Source organism: Adiantum capillus-veneris, chromosome 9, assembly GCF_014529385.1.
Source record: "Adiantum capillus-veneris isolate H3 chromosome 9, ASM1452938v2, whole genome shotgun sequence".
Lineage (NCBI taxonomy): Eukaryota > Viridiplantae > Streptophyta > Polypodiopsida > Polypodiales > Pteridaceae > Adiantum > Adiantum capillus-veneris.
Genome location: NC_140939.1, coordinates 123,625,492 through 123,652,078, shown reverse-complemented (window position 1 = coordinate 123,652,078; position 26,587 = coordinate 123,625,492). Strand labels below are relative to the sequence as shown.

Sequence of the window (26,587 nt, the reverse complement as noted above, 5' to 3'; positions counted from 1 at the left end):
AATAAAGTTACTCCATACTGATACTATGGACGTGGTTGTGTTAAAATGTCATTTGTCTTTTATAGACCCACCTTATGACTTCGAGTCAAAATTGGAAATAATAAATGATTACCTAAAATTGCTGTCTCTTTGTAATGTAACTCACACTGTTAAGATTGGGGCATGAATATTGTACCCTAGTGGAGGGGATTGTAGTAGCGTGTGTGGTGCGACTTTGTCTGGAACAACCACATCTCTTGCTGGGGAAAATCCTTGAGAATTTGGCCCGTATGGGCGACCGCGAGTGTGGGTAGCCTGTCCGAGTCTGTGGTGGCGGATCTTCTTTTGATTTGCATCAGCAAATATAAAAGCCCCTTAAAGGTCAGTTCTCATACTCACTTAGCATTGTGCGTTGTATTCACTTGTGTGTGTACATTCAAAACTGTGTGAGTAAGAAGCTATTTACTACTGTGTGCTCGACATGCCAAAAAAGAATGGGAAGGAGATTGTGGAGGCTTCTCCGTCTCCTAATCTACAGGTTAACAGAAAATATTTCTTGCTCTCAAAGATTGTCAATGGATACTGTGAAGCTTTGCTTTGAAAAAACGAGTTAATAGACTTTTCTTTATAAGTAACCTGTTCCGGAAACTGTTCTTAATGGTTTATGGGGAGAAATGTATGTGGTAGTGTATGATTACTTTGGGACAGATGGGAAGTTGAGATTCTCTTTGACTAATGATATATATTGTTGTAAAATAACCATATAAAAATATATATAACCATGTTCTGGAACATGGCTCTTCCTGGTTATGAGAAGAAGTGCGAATGGCTCATGTAAAACTAAGAACTACCAAGTATTTTTAATGATGGAAGTAATAAATCTGGTTTTCCTAAAATGGGCTGTAAAACTGGTTGTTTTGAGGAAAAATTTGTCCTTTATACTTTTTTGAAAAAAGGTAGACTGCCAGGTATGAAGGATATCTTAACATATGGCTGCATGGAAAAGAGGATGGTGTGGTATTTAAAGGAAATGGTTTGTATATATGGTTGATTTTGGTAAAATAGCTACTCAATTGGGTAATGTACTTATGAAAGGGGTACTGCAGATCTAAAAATAACCAGAATTTCACAAAAAAATGAGTTGGATAAGATCTGTTGGATAGTTTGGTTACATTGCTGAGGTACTTTGGGTAAGAGGACAGACCCTGGACTGATTCGATTTCTAGTTGGGGGGCCTATTTTATTGAATTTGCTAAAGATTATTCTGAGGTCATTGAATACAGGTTTCGAAAATGTTGCCCTATCTTCTGATATTACAGTAGGTAGTGTGTGGCATCACATACCCGATTGTAGGAGTAAATATTGTTTTTGCAAATTGACTCGACCTTTTTTACCATAATACATCACCTACAAGTAAGATTGATTTGTTTTTTTAGTCCGGATGCCTATCTTACTGAATCGGCTAAAAGTTATTTTGTATTTACTGAGTACTGGCTTCTGATATGTTGCCCTATCTCGGATATTCTATAGAAATAAGGTGGCATCACATACCGGATTGAGGTTGAAAAAAGGCAGGTTTCAAATTTACTTGATTTTTTTCATCATATGCTAGGAAGATTAGTGATAGTTTCCGGTAACCTATCATTGATTCAATGTGGTGACATATTTCTGATGGCCATGGTTAGGTTGACCCTTGGTTATTCAATTTAATATGCTTGCCATCTTCTGCTCGCTTCTTATTCTCACTCAAGTATATAGGAACTGGTCCTTACCTACCATCTTGCAATATATACAAAAAAGCTTCTAGTGGGTTGGTTTAAAAGGTTCTCGATACTAGGAAAGTCATATATTTCCCTTTGGCGGATCCTGGCTGGTTACTCTGAATTTTTTAGAACAGACGATTTAATTTACTGATTTAACTAAAAGATACTCTGAATTTATTGAATACTTCAGGGGTATTGCCCTAGTTTTCGGATATTTGGTAGGAAATGATGGCATCATATACATGAGTGTGGTAGATAGCTGGTTTCAAATATACCTGGACTTTTTATACCATAGTACTTCACTAAATGGGAATATTAGTGAATGTTTCCTATTACTGCTCACCTAGTCAGCATACACATTGATTTTAACTAGCCATAGTTTGTTGGCACCTCGAATATTCAATAATATTTGTTGGCCATTGACTGCTGGTTTTTTATTTTTCTCTCAAAGTATATGTTAACTGGTCTTTTTCTAACATCTTGCAGTATATAACACAAAATGCTTCTAGTATGTTGGTGTTAAAAAAAGGGGGGGTGCTTGATATGATGAGTATGTCATAAAGTTTCCCTTTATCCGAGCCTGGCCGGAGACTTTTAAGATATTTTTCGGACGGAGTCTGAGCGGGCTCTTTGTGACTGAGTTGTCCAATGTATTGTGGTATACATTTGTTAGCTGACATGTGGCAGCAGTATGATTGACATGACATGATAGCAAGGTTATTTGTTGATAATGTTCATGAATTTAGCTAAGATAGGGGTATCTCAGGTAGGTAAAGTGGTAACTACTGAGTTTTTTTGGGGGGATATCCCAGCTTGATTATAAAACTGGTTCCAACAATAGGATCAGTTCCAAAAGTTGTTTATAAACAAGGAAGTGGTAAGTTTAGGTATGGCTTAAGATTGCTTATACATAAATCAATGGAATACAAGTCGCTCCTATCTGGTTAGGGATGAAGGACTGGTAAAATTTGATATTCTCCTTAACTCCTTTAATCTTAAGGATTGGTAAAGAAAGATTTTTATAAAAAACAATAAAATCAGATTTATGGCTGCTCTATGGGGTTGATCACTTTCCATATCAGATTGGCAGAAAAGCCAAGAAATTTCGTTTTTCTAAAAGAAACTTTTTTCTCTAAAAGAACAAATTACAAATTAAGAACTATGGTTTTTTTATGGTGACATGGATAACAACTGGGATGCCCAGCATCACCTGCGTACAATCACGTGCTAACGAATTGTCTTCTTGTGGCTATGGGTGCAGGTGAGGGCTACCTTCCTTGATTAAAACATTCTGTTCTTAACATATGGAGGATCTCTTAATGTGAAGCAAAAGTTCCCAGACTTTGGGCTGGCGGTTTCCCGAGCTATATTCTGTTTTCTTCATTACCTTGTACAAAATTTATTTTCAACTGCAAATAAATGATTGTAAAAATCCATTGTACTTTTCTAGAATTGTTGGTCTGTGAACAATTAGTGTTCGTTTGTGTGTATATATATATATATATATATATAGATTTAGAACTGCTACACACACACACACACACACACACACACACACACACACACACACACACACACACACATCCCTATCTACCACCCACTTGTAGCACTGTATAAGGAGGCCATCTCCATGAACCATGACATCCTATGTTGAAGGATAACTAGCCCCTTTTATTCCTCCGACCTACTAGCTCTAGTTATCTACATCGCCATCTAAGCTCTACCTTGAGAGCGCATGGGTGAATGACGCTATCACTTTGCAATAGTGAAAATTTTAATTCATTTTGTTTGAGAGATTATTGAGGATAAGATTGTGGAGCTAGAGTAAATATTGTCCTACTATAGATAATTGTGCAGATATCTTCACAAAAGCTCTTGGGAAAGACCAACTACTTTGAAACCTTCATCATCTCATAGTTGGTGCATGGCCAATGTAAACCATCTTCGGGTGTTCATTGAGTGGGGGTCTTAGTATACCTTCAATGCCCACCTGTTAATTTTTCCCAACATAATGTATGTTGCATAGTTTGCAAGGCTCCCATATGAGGAGAAGCCAATAGTGCACACTGATGAGGTCTTTATTTGTGATTGTGGATGGTTTGGAGCTCATTTGGGAGCCCCACCTTGGGGTCTACAAGCAACGCTCTCGAAGAAAAATTTGAAGGAATATTCTTAGAATGTCCTTGTGTTATTAGGCCATATGCACATGCCATTAATACTAAGGCCGATGGCTGTGAGGAGTAGGTTGGCACTACCACACATGCCACACACACCTCTATCTACCACCCACTCATAGCACTATATAAGGAGTCCATCTCCATGAACAATGGCATCCTATGTTGAAGGATAACTGGCTAGCCCCTTGTATTCTTGCCTACTAGCTCTAGTTGTCCATATTTCCATCTAACTGAGAGCGCATGGGTGGATGACACCATCACTTTGTAATAGACTATAGTGCTAATATATAATTTGATTTTCCACTAATCTACTTTGCATCGTATCTCTCTCTACTCTCCTTGCTATAAGATCCTAGTTGTTCTACATTTCTTATAGCTAATTGAATCTTGAGCTCATATTCTTTTACTTTCCTTAGACATCTTGTCTATGATGGTCTAGATGAAGATGCAAAAGAAGTTTTTGTATCCCCTATATAAGATATACTCAGCATGCCGGAACCACAACTTAATAGAGTATCCCACCTTATTCCCTGTTAAACTTGCCTTTTTCTTGGGTATTCTTACCCTTGTACTTCCTTGGATATTTTTATATGAGAATTCTATCAAGCAAAAACTAACAATGTTTGGTTAGTTACTGTTCTATGCACATGTGCCTTCCCTTGAGATGTCTTATCTTGTAGAGTTTGGTAATGAGTCAATGTGAAATTTCTCACCCACCTCTATTTACAAAATGCAATTGAAAATAGCTTGCACTCGACTCCTAATTGAGTTGATGACTTTGTGAAATGTTGAAGAAAGAAAACACAATCTTTAATCATTTGATATGTGTTGCAAATCATTAGAACGAATACCCCTTTTACTAGTACTATGCTAGAGACTCTACATTTTCCTTGCATGTATGGTTTTTGCAAGTATCCGAGAAACATCCCTATAACCTTGTCAAGTTTGATTATGAGGGACCAACTCGATTGACCCTAACTTGTATCCAACATCCTAATCCTAAGAACCAAACCAAGGGACTAATGTTTAGGTGGGCGGCAAAAATAGGAGCCTCCTACATGAGTACCAATTGATTGCTTGCTTTTCTTTATTGTTGCATAAAGTCTACCCAATGATCTAGGAAATTTTGACGTCAAGTTCCGCAATGGTACTCAAGCTACAAATTTCATATGCGATTCATATGCAAGCTTGCAAATGATCCTTATGAAGAATATACTATCCTTCCTTGTGTTCAATTGAACCACATCAATATTGTTTTTTTTTTTTGAAATCCATTGATGAGTACTACCGAGGAAACATCTTCTCCTCCTTGTCTCACACTTTCATAGATATACTCTCCATGCCACAAGGACTTGACACTCTTCTCTGCCTTGCCCAACTACTTAAGTGCCTAAGAACCCTTGGCCCATAAGAAGGCCTTATTGCTTACTTATGCTCAGATAATTGGCTTGTATCTATGTAACCAACTTTAACATAGCACCATTAGATGCAGCGAGTTATTTCTGTGAAGCAACTGTCCTCATCTCTAGAGAGAAAAGGTCTAGTATACATGCAATGGGAAAGTTATCATTTGTCTCTCACTGTGGAGGATGAGCGACCTACCCCTTGAATATATCAAAGTATAAAAAAACTTTAACCATATGTGATACCACTTGCACTGTCAATTAAATTAATATTACCATGTTCATTTTCTCTCATGTGATCCTTATGTACCCATACTCGAAAAAATTCTTGGTGAAATAATCTAAATCTTTGTAATGAATATGGAGTGCGATGATGTTTCTTGCAAATTCAGGGGAAAAATAAGAAACCCATATTGAGTGTTTCTATTCTTTATTAGGCACGTGTAGCCCCTTTTCTATGCAACAACGAGATGCTCTTTTGCACATGTAGTTACGACCTCTTGACCTTGACCTTGGTCCATTGTTCCTCCCATATCTATGCCAATAGATGTGTCTTATCATGAGTAAGTCTTTACTCCATACCACTTGCACTTATACATATATTTGAAACATTAGAGAGAGAGAGAGAGAGAGAGAGAGAGAGAGAGAGAGAGAGAGAGAGAGAGAGACTGAATGATAATGAGTAGAAAAGACATGAAAATTTATGTAGGTGGTGGCTTATACAACCCCAATGACGTCAAAGTGACATCAACAAATCTGATACTTGCAAATGGTTAAATTGATTGGGAAGAGGTTATTTGGTGTGGGACAAACTAAACATAAAGTTGATGATATGTTTACTTGTTGCCCATAAATGAGTGGTATGATGCTGTTTATGAATGATGGCTTGAAAATTGTTTAGATGTAATAATAATCTAAAGCCTTGTTTTCATGTATGGTCCTGATGACTTGGTTTGAATAAGCTTTAGGTTCTTAAATTTTAATGACAATCAATCAAAAAAGATATGGAGATAATGTGGCCCGAGTGTGATAAAGAAGATGATGGATTGAAGGCTTTTCTTTTTGGGATACTAGAATTGGGTCCTATATAAACCATGCAAAAAAACTTAAAAACTATTCATCTAAGTTAAAAAAAAGAGGCTGTCTCTGATTCTCTTAATATTTGGTTGTGAAGATTGCAATGAATAGCTCTTCACTAGGCTCAATGAGTAATTTGAAAAATATGATTGGATTTGGGAAGTGAAAAAGAATGAGAATGATAAATGTTTTTTTGGGGTATTGGAAATAGGTCTTGAGCCTCATCATCAATAGAAAAATGTGACTCGGTACTAGATCAAAGAGCTGTGGTATTCATAAACATCTTTGAATAATTGTATGAATGGATAATTTTGATAAAGCAGACTTTGGGATAATACTAGCTTGGCTTGCTTGGATATTAGTCCTTAGACCCATCGTGAAAGGCTACTCAAAAAAAATTAAAAAATGGGATTTTTCAAGCTTTATTTTGTCGACGCATTAGAGGGCCCACAGGGGGAGGTGCTTATCCCTTCCAAATATTAGCTATGAAACATGGTCGGGGGCAAGGGCTGCGTACCATTGGCCAAGAGCAACGCGTAGGCATCACCATGACCACCTAATTGATGCACCACTGGGAACGACTGAGAGAACTTGTAGCAACCAGCTAGGAACCTCCTTCTCAGGTGACCCACCCCAGGAGGAGGATGCACTTGAGTGTCCAAAAGGCAAGAGCCCTTGCAATGTGAACACCAAATGAGCACAAGGTGTCCCTCTAGAGGTGACCCAACGGGGGATTTGAACCCACAATCCGTAGGTTGAGAGGCCAAAGCCTTACCATTAGACCAACTCTTTGGGGACATGATTTTTCAAGCTTAGCTACTTGAAAAGTTCATGCAGGTAGTTTTCTGAAGCATGGTCTCTAAATGATCCTGTTTCCACTTAAAAACGATTCTAAATCTCAAATATTGAATGCATCATGAAACCTATTTTTCAAAAGTCACTTAGGCTTTGAATTTTCTAAAGAGTAACTCTGCATGAAAGGGAATTAAACTTGAATCAAATTTGATTGAAAGGCTAAAGATGAACACTTGGGTGACATCTATAACATTGGGACAATTGCAACACCAAGTGAAGACTAATCAAAAGGTTTTTCTTTGTTGGTGGATGTAGGTAATAGGAATCTAGACTGCTAGACTATGAAAGATGATACTTTACTTCAGCAATGTTTTTGGTCGTTTGTGTACACTATATAAGTGATGACATCTTCACTAATTGTACAATATTATGATAAATAAGAATATCGTACATACACTTGGTCTCTTGAACACGGTTTGATACAAGAACACAAACACACACACACACACACACACACCCTCGTCACTAATTGACACCTCCCTAGGGAGGTGGGATCAATGGCCCACAGTAGGCGTCATGAGGCGGGTGCAATCCGGGTCGTCCGATCGTCATTTGAACTAGGTGTGAACTAAGAGTGAACTCGGAGATATGTGCACACACCAAATTTGGTGTGAACTCGATGTGAACTCAACTTGAACACGGTGTAAACTGGAGAGGGTCTGCACACCACACCAAATTTGGTGTGAACTCAATGCGAACTCGATGTGAACTAGGTGTAAACTTGTCCGCGATGCCATGATCTATAAACTTATCCCACACACACCTTTCAACAAGTGCACGTTAGCCTAGTGGTTAGAGTAAACTCCGTGGGGGAGAGGGTAGAAGGTTCAAGTCCCGGATCCAAGAAAGTGGGAATCTTTTGCATTCCATAGGCAATCCAACGGTCACAATCAACCGGTGATCGTGAGCCATTGATGCCACCTCCCAAAAGGAGGCGTCATTTAGTAACGAGGCACACACACAACCCAATACTCAAAATATTCCCCCAAAAGCTTGAAAAACCCACATATGAGAAACTTTAGAGGTAAATTGACTATATTTACTATATTTTTCTAAGTTTTACAAGTTTTCTCACCTTCAAATTCAAAATTTATAGGTAAATCTCAAAATTTGTAGGTGGGATTACACTAAACGTACTTTTTTTCAACACTGACACACTCATATCATAAATCCACAAATGCATGCAACTTGAAACCATGTGGCATTATTTGAGAATTTGACATGGGAAAAGAAATCATGATGACATCCTTAGTCAATGGATCTTGGATAAAAACACAAAAAATACTTGGATAGTGATGAGGGCTTGCCTAACATAGTGCCCAAATGTTATATCGATGCATTGATTGCATGATGTGCCCAACAAGTCATTAACAAGATTTTGACCTAAAAGGTCATTCCTTGGATTGCACTCATTGGAGGGTATATCCAACGTGAGTAGGGTAAATAAGCTCTAGGTTGTTTTCACTAGATGCAACGTAAGGGCCTCTGTCCACTTGCAATCAGTTGTGCTTACCGCTTGGATATTCAAAGAGAGCAATGACACAAGGGCTTGCCAAAAATATTTTTCCTAATCGAAGGGAATAAGGGCACACTTAAAACTCTTCCGGTTTTAGGTCAAAATTTGAAGCATTTGCCGGTAATTACACTAAAACTTGTTTAAATTTTGTCGATTTCCTTCAAGGCGAGCTCAGAATCTAGTCAAGATTTTGCAATTTTAGCTAGTTAGAAATACACTATACCCGAGTTTTTTAGAGAACATTGGAAATCACCGCTCTTTTTTTTAATGAGTCTCCAACTGATTTGTCATATTGCGAGGATCTTCATGGATGTGGTATGCTATGGTGTCAATGCGATTATGGCATGAAGATTTTGCAATGTAAAGGTTGGTTGGTGGGGTTTGTGCATGGGGCATAGCTTTGCTTGCATTTAATGAGTTATCACCAAAGTTGAACCAAAAGTTTGCTTCACTAACCTCTCTTATTGCTGCAAGTAAAAGGTTGGTATATCACCTTGTGTATGCCACTATGGCAGGGTTTAAATTCATTTTGGCATGCTGCACTAGTTGCATCTTCTTGATAATTAATGCTCGAGTGGCCACATGTTTAGCCTTAGCACAGGGACGTCTCAACAGGTGGGTCAGCAAGCAGAGTAGGATGTATGTGGCCGACCGAAAAGAAAAGAGCTTTTGAGCACATTTGAGTAGAAGATTGGTGCAATCAATAGGACTCGGTGTGCACCTTCAAAATGAAGGGGTCTTTCATCCACCCTCTTGAATTTAAGAAGCTTCTCAAAGTGAGGAGCATGTGGAAGCCCTCATAGCTTCAAAAAACCAGTTCTTTGGGTCTGAGATGACCAATGGAAGAGGCATGAGCTTTGCTTAAACAAGACGGACAATGCTGCTTTCTTACATTCTTCATCAAACATGTTGCCGAGTCACAAAAATTAGCTTGTAATTTTTGCGATATTGTGTCCCGAGAAGGGCAAACTGATATGCCCTTTCATAGGGACCCCATTAGGTAAGGGTAGTTCCCAGTGCTTGCCAACATTGTGTGGCATGTGAAGAGAGCCTTACAAACTTTGCAATGATTCAATCAAAACCAAAATTTAGCCTCTCATCAGAGCTAGAAGAAAATCGTTCATAAAACTTCGTGGCTAAAATGTGGTTAAACTGACTGAATTTTGAATTTTCCCTGCAGAAAACTGGCTAAATGTTTAGCACGGAGACAATCAAAAGTATTGATGAGACTAAATTAAATTTTTTTGCATTGACAATGGCTTCTAACTCCTGTACAAAAAAGACAAAGTATTCATGAGACCAAATTGAAATTTCTTGAATTGATGTACAAAAAAGCATCCAGATTTAGTGAAAATGCGGATAAGGCAAATGAAGGTGAAAATTTTTCAACATCTGTTGGTGTCTACACATGTAAAAAATTTGCAGGTTTCCTTCAAGGTGAAGCTTCGTATCTCAACGGCGACTGGCCAAAGAAAATGAATTCTAGCCTGTACAGGTTATGGCAAAAGTGGCTCTTCTGGTCCAACATGCTGGTGCCAAAACTTCCATGAGTTAGAGACCTTGTAACTAGGGTTAGTTGTTGGCTTATAATGTACATGGATGGATATGAGGGAGTTCAAATTGTTTACAAACTCAAAGAGATGTAAACATCCGCACAATGTCAACACAATGACACGCAAATGAGTGCACATACGATGTACACACCTCTACACACACAATTTTGACACTCTGGTTGGAGAAGTGCACTTGTTTTTCCCTCGAATACATACACTCAAGTCTACTCCTCAGTAACCGGCAAAACTCTGTAGTAGCCGTGTCTTGATGAATCTGGAGAGGAATCACTCGCATGTCCGTTATTTGCACGTCTGTCGTGTGAAATCGAGTTGTTTTGTCGTGGCAAATCCACTTGCATTCCGCCAAACATTGGCCGCATGTAAGCATCATCAAATTTTCGCCAAAAGTAGTGCACTGTTGAGGTTGGAGCCCTAAGGAGCATTTGTAAGCTGCTGGGTCTTGTGGAGAAGACGTTTTCGTCAGATGAACCATCTCCTAAGAGGCGTCTGTCAATATCATCGTATTCAAACAAGCTTTTAGCATCTGGAGAGACGTTGCCAGACCTCATATGATGAGGTAGCAACCACTCAACAAGAGGCCTGGTTAGCATTCCAAAGACCTGAGACAGTGCAAAAATATATATCAGTGGGTTGTACATGAATATGCACGCAAATACACATGCATGCACCGAATTTTTATTATTATAAGACAACATTTACCCCTTATGCTATGTCTCACATGCCTTTGTAGTATGATCGAAACCTCTCTGAAGGTCCATCTCATATAAAACATTTGCTATCTAATAAATGTAACCACAGATCTATGGAAACAAGGTGAAAAATCACACTGGCCAACATACGAGGGTGAGAGAGTGTGTGTCACCCCCTACTTAATGCCCCTCTTTATAATCTCACAAGAAATAGTTTCCCATCATTAATTTGCCATGTGGCACTAGTCGACGAGCTTTATCCAATGGTCCACAATTGCTCTCAAGAATTCAATGCTTTCCTAAGGCCATGAGAAGAAGAAAACAATCATGACACACATGCACCAGCACACACCTCTCCTTGTTGGGCTCTACTCACATCACACCCACCCACCTACCCACCAATCATCACCACACACCACACACATGCATAATGTCTCTGATTGATAGGTTACCACAGTGCTAAAAAGTACGACGATAACGGTACTGGTTATCACTGTAGCATGGACAGGGCTTCTCGTCACGCCAGCATTGGTAAACTGAGTCATTGCCAAGGAAAAAAAGAAAGTAATCAATCATGGAGTCATTGCCAAGAAAAGCAAGTATTAAAACATACAAAAGCATACCTGATTGTAAGCAAGCGCTATAGAAACAGCACCCCTCATCAAGCCAGCCCACCAAATAATCACCTATCAAGGAAAAGGAACCTTATCAAGCCATTCATTTGCACAATTCATGAGCATCCATCTATGCTCTTTCAAAGGTTATTCTTAAGACCTGGTGGCGAAAGCCGATTCGTGTGCCCGAGGTTCGCCGCATAATATTCGAGAAAGTAGATAAAGGGAACACAAAGGCAGCTCTCCCAATGATGACAGACATAAGCAACGTAGCTGAGAGCTCGAGAGAAGTGGCAGGACTGCATGATGACACAAGTCTCAAGAGATATTAAAAGACTTTGCAAGGCCTAGCTTTACCGTAGACAACTTTTTTTTGTTCCATTGTCCTTGTCATGTTGAGTGAATGGCAACCACAGTAGACCAAGCATAATACACATAAGGAAAAAACTGTGTGTAAGAGTCACTCACCCCACATTGGTCTTTTTCCATTTCTCTTTATCCAAGGCATCCATTCCAACATACAAAAATATAAATGTTTCTGTGATGAAGGAAAGAGTTGCAAACATGTGCCTGCATTTCAAAAAAATAATTAATACTAGTGTCAATTTCATAACCTAATTAGCTGCACCGCTAAACTGCTCACTTTAAAGAGTTCTGTAAACTTACCTCGTTGTTATCCTGGAACTTTGTGTCACGTTATGCCAAGTGTAATGTGACATAACAATGCCACATAAGAAAACAGTAAGGATACCACTTAGCTTTAACAACTGCACAATGACTGTGTTAATGCAATATATGGACATATATCATTGATCAGATTTAAAAAGCTAACACAAATAATGTACCTCAGCCAGCATGTATGAAAGGTAGGGCATAAGAACCATAATTGCAATCTCCCGATCAGTTGAATGCCTGTTCACATTTTCAATTGGCAAATATGTATGAGAACACGCATCCATCTCCTTATTGAGGTTGACTGTTGCTTAATGACATAAAGGAAAGCCCACACTCATGTATGTATGTAAACAACTATTTATATACTAGTTATGTAATGTATGTATGTAAACAACTATTTATATGCTAGTTATGTACATACATTGATGTATGATATGGAAGAACAAAGTTATACTCATGATATGAGACACTAAGTAAAGGATATTCCAAGTGTGTCACATTGCCGGTGAGGGGAGCCCCAAGTGGGGAATATTCCATAGTCTTGAGTAAATTCCGAATAGAGTTAATGTTGCGCGCAAGAGGCAAGCATTTGAATTAAGATGGGTTCTTAGTAGCTTTGAGGAAATGCTACTAATTTCCAAAAAAGCAAGTTGCTGTTGGTTACTTTCTAGAAAAGCGATCAAATTGTAAACAGGGTAGAGGTCTCCCTTGGAGTCTCCTTCATGTATGCCTAAGGAGGTCAAAAATCTGCCTCTTTAGACTAGGCCCTTGATGCTCAGCTGTGCTCTCTCCAAAGAGTGTAACCCACAACTTGCGAATCTCTAGCAGCAAGTATAAATCAGACATCTCTGTTCTGACTGTAAAAAGTGGTCCAAATCACAAAATGAGCAATGGAAACGTCCTCTCACCTCGTAATAAACAAGACAATGGCATAAAAAATGCTCCTCAATCTCTGATGCTAGCCATGTGAGAGATGCATGTCCATATATACAGGGTGAATGATAAATCCATCCTTAGGAGCTCAAAGAAGATGCTTGTTGTAGAAAAACATCTTTGTACCTAGTATCATGTCACAAGGTGGTGAGGTGGGAGAACATCTTTGTACCTAGTTCCCGTGAAGGTGTAAGCCATAACATGCTAGTATCATGTCACAAGGTGGTGACGTGGCAGAACATCTTTGTTGTAGAAAAACATCTTTGTACCTAGCTCCCGTGAAGGTGTAAGCCATAACATGCTAGTATCATGTCACAAGGTGGTGATGTGGCAGAAAACTAACCAACAAACAGTAGATGGCCGAGGGACTAAAACCTCAAACTAAAGACAAAGAGAGTTAGGATTAAAATCCTAACCCTGATCAACTTGCAGAACTTGGCCGAGGACCCTAATTTCTAAACCCTAAAAGCTGTATGGACAAGAGGCTCGGTTTTGTGTTGACTGTTGTACGCAATTCTGTGATTTGCACTGGCTGTTTTTGGGAGCCAAATTTCAGCCTATTTGCTTTTAGGATGTGAAGCTTTTCATAGAAGTGCTTTTGAGAGGCCAAGGGCCTTTAAATATATACACGGGGAGCCTCCTTTTGACATTCCCAATTGTAGGAAGCAGAGGGGTTTCCCACGAACCTATAACCTGTTGAAGCAATATAATGAAATACCGAATTTTGGATACAGCCAACACAAGAGCTGGGCACGAAGATGGCTTTCTACAGAGAGCATCTCCTCCAACTTACAGAGGATGGTTTTGTCACGAGGCCCAGATACATGGACACCCACGTCTCATGGGATACGATGTGCTATTGGCCAGATACGCACATCTTCACACTAGCTGCAGATCGAGACCGAGAGATACAGTGGAGTACCAACAGAGGCCAGGACATGCCCCCTGTGTGACATCGAGCGTGAGACAGAGTTGCACTACACATGCCACTGCCCTGTCTATTACGAGATACGAGGCCGCTTCCATTGCTTGTTCAGAGAGGGCTTTGGACCATTCTCTAGAGTCATGCGGTACGAGGATCAGAGATGCCTGGGTTTGTTTTTGCTCGAGCTGCACAGACACAGAGAGAGCCTAATGAGAGGAGAGGCTAGCCAGTCGCAGAGACAGATCACAGACTTCTTTAGAGCTGCCACCACTGGACACCCGGAGGAGTTACTACCACAGCAGAGCTCGTCGCTTTACACCAGAGGCATACGGATCGAACGAGCGACTGAGATGGGGAGATCCAGACGCCCACGACTGCGGAGGACTACACAACATCGACGGAGGCCGCATCAGAGGATTCGGGTCACTTTGGCTCGACATGCAGGACGCCCGGTCAGAGTACTGACCATGGAGGAGATTGATGAGATCCACCAGCGACCAATGCTGGATCTCCTGTGATCTAGCTATCCCTGCTAGCTGTTTAGCTGCTTAGTCCACACCTAGCAGTTTAGGATTCCATAGTATTTTATTTTGTACATTTTGTCATTCTGTCATTTTATCATCTTGTTACTTTGAGTTTGTATCAGATCCACCACATTGTAACTTTCTGGTCTCATAGGTCACTTTGGCCTTTTGAAGACGTTAGTATAACATTTCATTTCTCTCTCTCTCTCTCTCTCTCTCTCTCTCTCTCAGTTCAATTGTTTTGAAGTGCTTAAAGTCTGTTCTAGTTTGTTCTTTTCAGTTGGCACGTGGTGCCCTCCCATTACAGTGATATCAAAGCTTCAGGTGTCTGCTTTTCTCAAAGCATAATAGTCCCTTCAAGAAGAAACAGAGGAAGATGGTGCTTCTTGATAATACAGAGTACCTGCAGTTCCTTGACAAACTCTACGACATACTCTCGAGGCACCCTTATCAGAACCTCCTAATTCTGTAGAGCTTTGAGCAGTTTCTGAACTACATGTTGCCACCTCTGTTGTTCCTCCTCCTCCGGCACTAGAATGCACACAGGCCTCTTCTTGAAAACCTACACAGTCTTCTATTCCGATCGGGGGAGTTTTTAGGAACATGGTGCTACCCGGTGCAACCGCCTTTGCCACTACTTTTGCCACCACCTCCCCCACCAACACCTAGATACAACGGTTGGAGTCTGTATGCCTACCCGTACTATCCCCGTCCTGGATTTGCACTACATCAGCCCAAGGACTTCAAGGATGGTGGATATGCAGTGAAATTTTTCACCTTTTCAAGTGTGAAGATAGACAAAAAGCCTTACAATTCCTGCAACAGCTTGACAATATCTATGCCTTGGGGAACTACATTGAAGAATCAAAGATCTCTAGAGCTGCAGGTTTTCTCAAGGATAATGCTTTGCAGTGGTGGAGTTCTATAGCTACCAAGCCGCATGCTCCAAGGACTTGGCAAGCTTTCAAGAATATTTTTCCCCGGGGCCACATGACATCCCTATTTGAAGTACACCTTGTGGCAGAATAGGGAAACCTAGAAAATGCTTGCCACGAAAACCATGAAAGACTACAACCAGAGGTTCCTAGATGTCTACATTCTAGTGTCTTTCTTCACGAACTGAGTAGGCCGAGGTGGGCCGTACTCTTCCTTTGTTTGCTCATGAGAATCTTCTTCGTGATCTCCTCCCGCATTCGCAGATGCAGAAGAAGTCGAATGTTTCTTATTGGAATCCATAAGTGCCGCAAGAAAAGGATCTGATTTCCCGGTAGAAGAGAAATCGGCCGCGCTCTGATACCAATGTAACAAACTTGGACACCCCAAACTTGGACACCCGAAGTCAAGATTCTACCGCGATGCAACAAAGATTCACTTCAAAACAGTTCACAAAATTGACATGGCCCGGCATAGTTTCGTGCCCAGAGGTATTGGCCCCAAAGACTGGCGCCCCTTTCAGTATTTCTTTTTGTATTAATCTCTGTTCAAAGTACAAGAGAGCGGGTAGGTGCTCACTCTTAGACTCTGCGTCCAGATGTCCTGAGAAGTGAGGCCCTGCCCGCTTATTTATAAGTACAAGGGATGCCCAAAAGCAGAGCCCCAAAAATCTCTAAACTCAAAAGCAATTTGCCCAAAAGCTGCCATCAACTTGCGTATTTTCATCTAAATGCAATCGCGAGCAATAGCTTAGGAATGAATCCGTCGATTCAAGATAAGAATCATGAATTTTGTTTGAAATTTGAATGAATGATGATGATGAATGATTCCCATACATCAAGATTCCCATATAAATGAGATGACTGGATATTGTGGTGAGCGTATCAAGAGTTCTTGCGGGATGAGATAGCTACACAGGGATCTAGGTGCATCGAGACTTCTGGACAATTGAGATGACTAGACCGAATAATTGAAACACTATGTTCAGTATGAACTAAGTGTGTAATTTGTGAACTGCATGTTCAATGAATGAAGAAACTTTAGAAATAGGAATTTCCAAAGATGACTCTAATTTATGTATGAAATTAATGTTTTTTGGAAGATCCTGCTATTTGTGAACAGATAACAGGTGAAATCAAGAATGAGATGATGACGAATTGGGAGCAATGACAGCTCCATAATAAACTCAATCACGATTCGAGATAAGAATTATCACTTTTGAATGATGATGATGAATGATTGAATGAAACTGTGGAGCGCATCAAGAGTTCCCAAGGGATGAGATGGCTACACAACAAAAAGATGACTAGGACTAAATGATTGAAACACTTTGTTCACTATAAACTTAGTGTCTGATTGATGAACTGGAATTCTCCGAAATGATTACTCACACATGTCATTGTGTTTGAGTGCACGATTGAAAGATGGAATGATTAACGAAATGACTGCATCATTTCGATCTTGAGAAATCTATGGACATGATGATCGCAATAAGGATTAGTTAATGCAACATTAGTAAGGTCCGGTGTGGATCTAGATGCGATTGCTAAATACGTTGCTAGTAATCATGTTCCTAGATCAGAATGGATTTTATATGATATGATCCGAATGTGATGTGACTGTTGTCTTTGTACAAGTGCTCGATTTGTGTTGTCTAGTGCGTTGGTACTTAGAGTCAGTGTCTATTGAGCTGGTTTATGGCTTATGCCTGATTTTCCACGCGTAATCAAGGGCGATTACAATTTTTTCAAGAGGGAGGTATGTCACAAATTGATGATGTGGCATCCTTGCCCCTTGACATGGACAATAATACAGATTTTTGCAAATGATGTGAACATCAATACGGAATCCTGTGAATTGCAATGGCATGTTGACATGGCAGCAATACGGACCCGCACGTTTTGCGTTGACATGCCACGTCGCAGGCAGTACGGATTTCCGCAATCTGTGCTGATTGCTTTTGGGGACAGTTTTTGGACCAGATGCTTTTGGGATTGACTGCTTTTGAACTAATGGCTTTTGGGGCATCCCTTGTAAGAATAAATAGAGCCCTTGGGGCCTCACTCTGCAAAGCATTTGGACGCAGAGTCCGTGAGCAGAGGTCCCGCGGGAATTGTACTTTGCTCAAGCATTTATATAAAAATAGATATCGAAAGGGGCGCTAGATTTTGGGGCCAATACCTCTGGGCACGGAACTACGCCAGGCCGTGTTGACTCAAGGGAATTGTGATAAAGTTATGAAGTACTTTTAAGTGATTCCCTTCTGTGTCGTGCTCGATTTCCGACTTGGGGTGTCCAAGTCTGTTACAGGTAACATATAATTCAGAAATCGTTGAAAACTTTGCAGCATCGGGAGATTCTGCTAAGGATGCCGCAAAAAAATGTTGCAAAGCTCGTCGAGGAGAAACTGCAAGTATTCTGCCAAATCCATGAACGCCATGTCTTGGGTTCCTTATGGCTTATGCCATGTAAGACAAAGCGATGAAGACGGGAGCGCGCCCAATGCGCGATGGAGGAAGAGTGGGAGTGGCTAATAAGTCTGGGGTTGGGACGCGAAGATTCTATCTGCTCTTTGGTGGAACCAGTATGCTTTCAAAAAAGCACACGATTGAAGCTCTGATACCACTGTAACAGGGACGGGCACCACGTGACAACGTAAAAGAACAGACTAAACAACTTTAAGCACTTCAAATAACAACTTAACTGAAAGAGATAGAGAGTTCTCGTGTGTCCGAAAGAGATATAGAGTGCACAACACACGAGACATGGAGTGGCGGAGTTCCACCCCAAGAGAGCATTGGCCCCAAACCTTGGTGCCCCTTTCAATATTTCTTTATATTTCTTCAACTCAGTACAAGCCGGTACTCCACGCTCTGCACCTTCACACGGAAGCGTACCAAAGAATGAGCCCATGGCACATGTTTAAAGGCCCTTGGCCTCTTAAAAGCAGTTTACATGAAAAGCTATAAACTCAAAAGCATATGGTCCAAAAGCAGCTTGCCCCAAAGCTGCCAGCGCAAAACAAGGGATTCCATACATTACCACGTTAGCACCTATCAGTGCAAAACACGGAAATCTGTACTGTTGCCACGTCATCAGTGCAAAATCCGGAGATGCCGTACAACTCTCACGTCATCGGTCCAGTACCGCAATGATTTTGTGTGTATGTGAGCTGCTTTATTTTATTATTATGCCCCTGGGCACTTGGGCCCCATCAGACGGGGTCCCATAAGTTGGTGGGAACTTCTTCTGCTTCTTCTTCTTCTATTGCCCCTACTTCTTAAGGTTTAGGCCCCTTGGCCGGGATGTGCAAGTTGGCTCAGTTCTTCAATGGCTTGACACGTCAGCAGATTTCTGGTTCTTCTTCGGCCATTGATGTTGAAGTTGCTTTGACGGAAATTGAGGCTTCTTGGGGTTTTGATGGTATTTAGGAGTGCTAGCTGTGGTAGCAAGTGCTACAAACTTAGTGGTCCTAGCTGTAGTAGCAAATGCTACAAATTTAGTAGTCCTAGATGTATTAGCAAGTGCTACAAACTTATAAAGATCCGGAGCTTTGCTCTCGTAGAGTCTCCTCTTGCTGAATGTGACAAGTCAGTGACGTGGCACCACCAAGTTCCGACCAATGGAATAGATCCCAGCTGTCACAACTCGGTGACGTGGCTGGCCAGTACACACACACACACCCTCTGACTGCTGCAAAAAATTACATTGAAATGCTGACGTGGCAAGCCCCGGAAATCGCGTAATCACTGACACGCGGCAAGCTCTACGGATGCCGCGTTTTGCGGCGGAAATTGCAGCAGCAGGAAAAAAAAAAAAGCAGCAACAGTTTTTGCTTTGTTTTTGGCCATGCAAGTTGCAAGAGAGAGGGAAAGCTTTTGCTTTATTTTTAATTACCCTAATCGCTTGTGAGGAAAGCATTGGAAGTGCTTTATTTTAAAAGCTTTTGATTTTCAGCTTTTTGGCTCTGCTTTTAGCATCCCTTGTAAACTCTTTAAATAAGGCCTGTGTCACATTGGGACAGGGAGACGACACTTTTCCTTGAATGCACCAATCAGCTGTTGTGCCGACGCATCGCCTTGTCACACTGGGTCGCTGGCCCTTTTTTCACAGCTCAGCTGGTTGTCCACCTCAGCGGCACACTTTCCTCAAAAGTGTGCCGGCCTCCCTTGCCCGCCCAACTTCGGCGCACGCACTGTTCTTGCAATTTGATTGGACGGGGAGCAACTTTTTTGACTTTATCACCTGCACTCAGTGTGGCAGGATTTCCACCGGCTGCTGTAAGCAGGACTGCTCTCACACAAGGACATGGTGGTCAAGGCCATCTAGCTCACGAAGGACAGGCGCCCCAGTGTGACAAGGGCCTAAGTAGATTGGGCTCTCACTTCTCAGAGCATCTGGACGCAGAGTCTGAGAGTGAGTCCCGGCTACTCGCTTGTACTTTGAGTTGCAGATTAATACAAAAAGAAATACCGAAAAGGGGCTCCAATCTTTGGGGCCAATATCTCTAGGCACGGAACTCTGCCGGGCCAGTGTCGAATCAAGTGTGAACTATGAACTGTTTTGAAGTGATTATTTGTGGTGTCGCGGTAGATTCTCAACTTGGAGTGTCCAAGTCTGTTACAGTGGTATCAGAGCACGGTCGATTTCTCTTCTATGGGAAATCTGATCCTTTTTACGCGGCACTTATGGCTTCACGCAGAGATCAATCGACTTCCTCTGCCTCTGGAGATGCGGAAAGAGATCACAACAAAGATTCACGCGAGGAGTATGGCCCGCCTCAGCCTACTCAGGCGGAACTCGAAGAGATGGAGCGTCGACGATTGATCGGTGATGCGACAAAGATGATGCTTAATTTTGCGAAGGACCCGAAATTTGCAAAATATATGAGCCGGACTTCTTTCGATGAGGTGCACTCACAGTGGCGGCAGACCACAGAACCACCCCTCAAACCGGCTCTCAAGAATCTCCTACTTCGAGGATATACACAGAGCAAGAATTAGAAGAGGTGGTTGATGCAAAAATTACTCAGCTTTTTGACGCGCAGAACAAAGCTAAAAAGCACGACAAAAATCAAAAGAAAGGCGCTGACTTCCCGGGTTATTTGGGTCGTCAGTCTACTTTTGAATCGGCAAGAAAGTAGAAGAAGCGTGTTCGATTTGAAGGAGTATCCAATTCTTCTTCTTCTTCTTCTTCTAGCTCTTCTGACTCGAGTGAAGAAGACAGAAAAGGCAAAAAGCGAAGCAAAAAGCAAAGCTTCGGAAAGGGCAAGAAAAAGGCAAAGAAGCCTAAATCTTGCTCCGTGGTTGACAGTTCTACAAAGGACTCGTCTTTAGATAGTTCGGACTCTGATGACAGTAGCTTCTATGCAAAGAAGAAGAATTTTTATAAAGCCAACAAGTATGACTTTCTGGAAGACAAAAGCAAGAAAGTCCGAGAGTTTAAGGAAGGTGGACAATCAATTAAATTTGACACATTTTCTGGGTATAGAGATGCTTCGAAGGCTTTGTCTTTTGTACAGCAGTTTGACATAGCTTTCTCAGGAGGGCGTTACTCAGATCCCTCTAAGATTCGGAGAGTTGCCTCTTACTTCAAGGGGAATGCTCGAACTTGGTGGCCCATGCTTCTATTAAACAAGACAGCACTAGTTAAATGGTTGAAATTCAAAAGGCTTTTTCTTTCTTCACGGCTGACTCGAGAGTATGAACGCGACACATGAACTGCTTGGAACCATCTTCGGATGACCAAGAAGGATATAGTGGACGCTTATTGCGAGAGATTTTGGAGCTCTTTTCTATCCGCCTCTTCATTTAAGAAGATCTCGTTCAAGGAACAGACTGAGCGGTTTACCTTGGGTCTTCCTACAGAGATCCAAGATCACTGCTTAGAACAAAATTCAGCTTTCATTCAGGAGTTGATGAGTCATGCGAAACGGGGTTTTGCCATTAACTCGGGAAGTTTGACCTACCCCACAGATGAAATCATGACGCAAAGAGCCGAACGAACTTCGACAAATGAAAGTAGAAAGAGGAAGAGCAATCCAGAAAAGAAAGAAAAGGATGCATGACCCAAACTCACTCCTCAACAGAGGGCTCTCTACATCAAGGAAGGGAAGTGCTTTGGGTGCGGGGAAACTGAGCATATCTCCGCGAAGTGCCTTAAAAAGGCACAGAAAGAACAGAACGACAAGGACTACGAAAGGCCTGAGAGTTTGAGAGCAGCTGAGGATCATGGAAGATGAAAACAGGACTGGTTCCAGATTGCGTGGGTACTGATCCCAACACGATGGACGAGAGTACAGAACTTTGCCGAGCTTGGGGCAAGGTAAAGGACCAAGAAGCGTTGATCTTCTTTGATGGAGGAGCCAAGGCCAACTTCATTTCACCGTAATTGGCGGCGCGGCTCGAGATCACTCCCGATCGAATGGGACCACTTGCAAAGGCAGTTCTAGCGGCACCCGGTAGGGACGTAGCCATTACACCTATCATTGGCAAACTTCGGTTGCATTGTCAGGGGTATTTGGGGCATGAGGACTTCTTCATAATGCCTTTGGAAGGTTGTGATGTTCTCTTGGGAATTCCCTCGTACCACAAGAACAACGCCGTGGTTGACTATCGGGCGAGGAAAGCGACTTTGACCACAGAGAAGGGCAGAACCATTGTACTCGATGTAAAACTTAACGGCGAGATCTTCATATGACCTCACGCTCGCTGCTGCTGTTCCCCCTCGTTGCGCCATCGCTCCCCCCCCCCCCGGCTGCCCTCGCTGCCTGCCTTGCCTGCCCGCGCTACCTATCCCTGCCCCCGCCCATTGCTGCCGCCCGGGCCACCACTGCCGCCCCCGCCGTCCCCACCCGCTGTGCTGCCTACTCCCGCCTTAGCCTGCTCCAGCCTTAGCCGCTCCATCCCGACAGCTCCCTGCAAATCGGCTCCTTCAGCACTGAGTCTCCCTTGGGGCAGTGCTCTGCGCGCCTATTTGCAGCGTCCTTCCGCCGCCCTCTTCTTACGCCACAGTTGTAGACACAGATGGAGGCTCCAGCTTCGTCACAGAGGGACTCGCCCGAAGCCTCCTCGCCCGACCCCACTGAGCCCACCATTCGACTTGCTCTCTCGCCGACAGAGCAAGCGAGCCTTGCCGCAGAGGTAGAGCGATTGCAGGCGACTTCGGTCATCGGCAAGATTCTCAGCACCCGACCTAGCAGAGGAGAGCTACGTGACCTTCTCTAGGCCCGCCTTCTCGCAGAGGTGGGCAAGATCTTGGATGTACACATTCTCGGACGGGGTTACTATTAGATCGAGTTTGAGACCTCCGAGATGGCGTCCAAGGTCATAGCTATGAGTCCACTGGCCATCCGAGCATCACGTGCCCACTTTCGACAGTGGAGACATGGTTTTGACCCGGCTTCGGATGTTCTAGTAGAGGAGGCAGACATCCCCATCTCGGTCTGCTTTCCGGGTTTACGGAGGGAGTACTTACCACTTCTATCCAGGATCGGCTCAGCCATTGAGATTGTCCTGGAGACACCTCGTATGGCAGCATCAGTAGCTGCCAAAGCAGCTGGCATTCCCTCAGTTCGAGTTTTGGTCAGAGACACCCACACGCTCCCGAAGGTTATCCTTTTGCCTCGGGTGAGTGGAGGTTGGTTTAGACAGAGTGTGGAGTACTCGGGCCTCCCAAACCAGTGCTTCATTTGTCGACAGATGGGCCATCTAGCGAAGGCCTGTCTACGGAGGAGGCCGTGACCTGCACCACAGCCTCAGCCCCAGCCTGCTAAGGCTGCCCCGCAGCCACAGTCAGCGACACAGCACACACATGCAGAGCCACCCTCTGAGCCCGGGGCTCCAGCGGAGGAGGGGTGGCAGCAGGCCCGTGGTAGACGACGACAGGGGTCACAGCGTTAGCCTGGCACTCAGAGTGGCCCTCAGGCGCCTACTGAGCAGTAGTGGGTTCCCACGGGGAACCGCTTTGATCCTCTTGAGCAGGAGGAGATCCCTGCTCCAGCCCCCACCTCCGCTTCACCCTCGACAGCCTCTCCCCCCCCAGAGTTCCCCCCCTCTTCCTCATCCTCCCCCCCGCCTTCTGCTCCCGTCGCTTCTCCACCTCACCCCTCTACCTTTGTTGCCCCCTCCCGCCCCTCTTCTCCACGGCTTCCCCCCAGCTTCTTCTCCCCCCCCTCCTACTCCAGTTCCACAGTTGACCTAGGGGGCAGGGCCTTCTCCGGCGGCTAGGAGATCTCTTGGCAGCGCCTTTGCCACGAGTCGCCTAGCGAGAGAGGGTCAGCCTTTCTTACGGCCCCCTCTGCAGCTACAGACATCTTCCCTTGCAGCTATCCCTCATGGTCTGACGAGCATTGATATCCGGCGCCGTTGGGACTTCTTCGACTACGGCTTCACTTGTTTTCTCGGCGATCCCTTAGCAGACCATGAGGTAGCCTGCTTCAGGGTCCATGCTTTGTTCCTTGCTGCTAGGGGGACAGAGGCCTTGGACTCAGCAATTGGTTTCTCCTTCCCCCTATGTGGCAGGGCCAAGACAGAGTGGACCCTCGACTCAGTGTTAGGATGGTTGCATACACAGGTCCTAGAGTTCTCTCACTACATGGGAGAACTTGGAGTTACAGACATGCTGCAGACTTTGTGGCCATTGGCCAAGTTTGCGGTGACACCCCCAAACTCAGTAGGATGTAGGCACATTGTGGTGTACTTCTTTGCTGATACGCAGTGTTTGCCATGCTATGTATACATTCATGAGGACTCCTGGATAGAGGAGGTTGCTTTACGCACGGCTCGATCTGCTTGGGCTTGGGCTAGGCACTCACTGCAGTCACGCCTATCTAGAGGACGCTCGGATGCAGATTACTCCCTATCCAAGCCAGCCTCGAAGATAGCCCGTCTAGCTGCTGCGGCAGCATCTGTTCTCTCTCGCTCCCCATGAGGATCGTCTCATGGAACGTGCAGGGACTAGGTGGGCCCCAGTTTCAACGTCAGCGGGGCCGATTGCGTCAGGAGCTTCAGCGTTGCCTTGTGGGAGGAGAGATTGATCTCCTTATGCTTCAGAAGCACCATCTGTGTGAGAGCCGCATTCGGTGATGTGGTCAGATTTTGTGTGGACGATATGATACCTTTTGGTCAGTTTCTTTTGGACGTGGAGGCATCTAGGGTGGGGTATGTATGACCATTGCGGACTCATTGCAGCAGGCCATTGTGTGCAGAGGGATTATTGTGTCAGGAAGGGCTCAGTGGATTACTATGCAGGTTCAGGGTGGCCTTGTGGGTTTCCTGAACATCTATGCGCCCAATGTGGCGCGTGCTCGTGCAGAGTTTTGGTCACAGATTGTTGAGTCTTTGCCACAGGCAGATCATTGGTGCATAGGAGGGGACTTCAACATGTTGGAGGACCCTTCTGACAGGATTGGTGGCAGCCATGCTACTGTGCATGGAGTCGAGTTGGCAGCTTGGGAGAGGTTGTGTATGACTTTGAGGGTCTCGGATACATGGCTGCACTTTGGTTTTGTGAGACCCCCAGACAGTCTTTCCTTCTCTAGATCTGACCGCAGAGTGGGAGGAGTGAATCTATCGCGGATAGATCGCTTCTACACTAGTGACCACTTCAATGACTTGGGAGGATTAGTGGGCATCCTGGCAGGGACCTCCTCCTCGGACCATGCACCAGTGATCCTCACAGTGGCAGACAGGCAAAGGAGTGGGAGAACGATGCTCCGCATCCCAGAGAGGGTCTTGTTGGACTCAGCACTCAGAGAGAGGGTAGAGGCTCTCTGGACAGAGGGCATGGACAGACAGGATTATCCTGCAGATAGAGTGGCCTCAGGCCTAGCTCAGATTAGCCATTTTTTTCTTCAGGATTCTTTGGCTCGCCGGGCTGTAGCGAGAGAGGAGGAGCAGCGTCTTAGATGGGGCATTGCTTCATTACAGAGGATGTAGAAGCAGCATCCAGACAGTCCATGGTTGGAGAAGCAGTTACAGCAGGCTCGACAGGAGCTTGCTAGCACAGAGGAGAGGCATCATGAGTTTGCTTTCCACTGACAGGCATCTTAGTGGACTCAGGTGGGTGACAGAGTGATTGGTGCTTTTTTTGAGACAGTGGGACCTCGGCACTCGCATGCCAAGGTCAGTCAGTTGAGAGGCTCGATGGGTCAGTTGCTTGTGAGCCAGAGGATATGCGTGCAGTTGCTACTGACTTCTACCGTGAGTTACTGTCTGCTGAGCCCCAGTCAGAGCGGCAGGATGCATGCAGGGAGCAGGTTTGGGCACAGATGCCTTGTCTTGTAACTGAGGAGATGCGTCAAAGGCTAGAGATGCCACTTCAGCTTGAGGAGCTGCACACGGCTCTTAGGGCTCTCCCCCGTGGTAGCTGTCCAGGTGAGGATGGGTTGACTCCCAGCTTTTTCTTTAAGTACTGGGACCTGCTTGGCCCAGATCTCTGTTGTGCTTTTCAATACATTTTGCACACAGGAGTGATGCCTGACAGCATGAGTGAGGGCCTGATCTACCTCATTCCCAAGGAGGGTGGCTCCTTGGATGAGATTCGACAGTGGCGCCCCATCACCATCCTCAACTCCGCCTACAAAATTCTTGCCAAGGCTCTGAGTTTGAGGATTCAGCCACTTTTAGAGAGCCTTATACATGGGACTCAGACAGGTTTTGTCAAGGAACGCAGTATCCTTGACAACATCTTTACTTTCTGGGAGGCTTCTGCCCTGGCACGGCTCCGTGGTGAGGACCTCGTGATTCTTCTTCTCAATTTTGAGAAGGCATACGACAGAGTTGACTGGGACTTTCTAGAGGGCACTCTGCGCAGGATAGGCTTCTCAGATGCTTGGATCAGAGGGGTGTCAGCCTTGTACAGACAGGCTCACGGTCAGGTGCTTTTGGCAGGAGGTAGAGGTGATCGCTTCATGCTTACACGCTCGGTCAGATAGGGCTGTCCTCTTGC

The 26,587-nt window shown here is 43.8% G+C and overlaps 1 protein-coding gene across 1 annotated transcript in view; it reads right to left on the bottom strand.

The window, feature by feature from the left end:
• Window positions 1–10,064: 10,064 nt before the first annotated feature.
• The window catches only part of LOC147451118 (sodium/hydrogen exchanger 1-like), a 36,128-nt gene continuing 19,605 nt past the window's right edge, over window positions 10,065–26,587 (bottom strand). The window contains exons 9-15 of the mRNA XM_086520864.1: window positions 12,493–12,559; window positions 12,314–12,414; window positions 12,116–12,217; window positions 11,808–11,946; window positions 11,657–11,719; window positions 11,486–11,569; window positions 10,065–10,943 (exon numbers count right to left, since the gene is read on the bottom strand). Coding sequence (XP_086376990.1) covers window positions 10,548–10,943; window positions 11,486–11,569; window positions 11,657–11,719; window positions 11,808–11,946; window positions 12,116–12,217; window positions 12,314–12,414; window positions 12,493–12,559 — 952 coding nt within the window. The 3' untranslated portion in view covers window positions 10,065–10,547. The remainder of the gene's footprint in view (window positions 10,944–11,485; window positions 11,570–11,656; window positions 11,720–11,807; window positions 11,947–12,115; window positions 12,218–12,313; window positions 12,415–12,492; window positions 12,560–26,587) is intronic.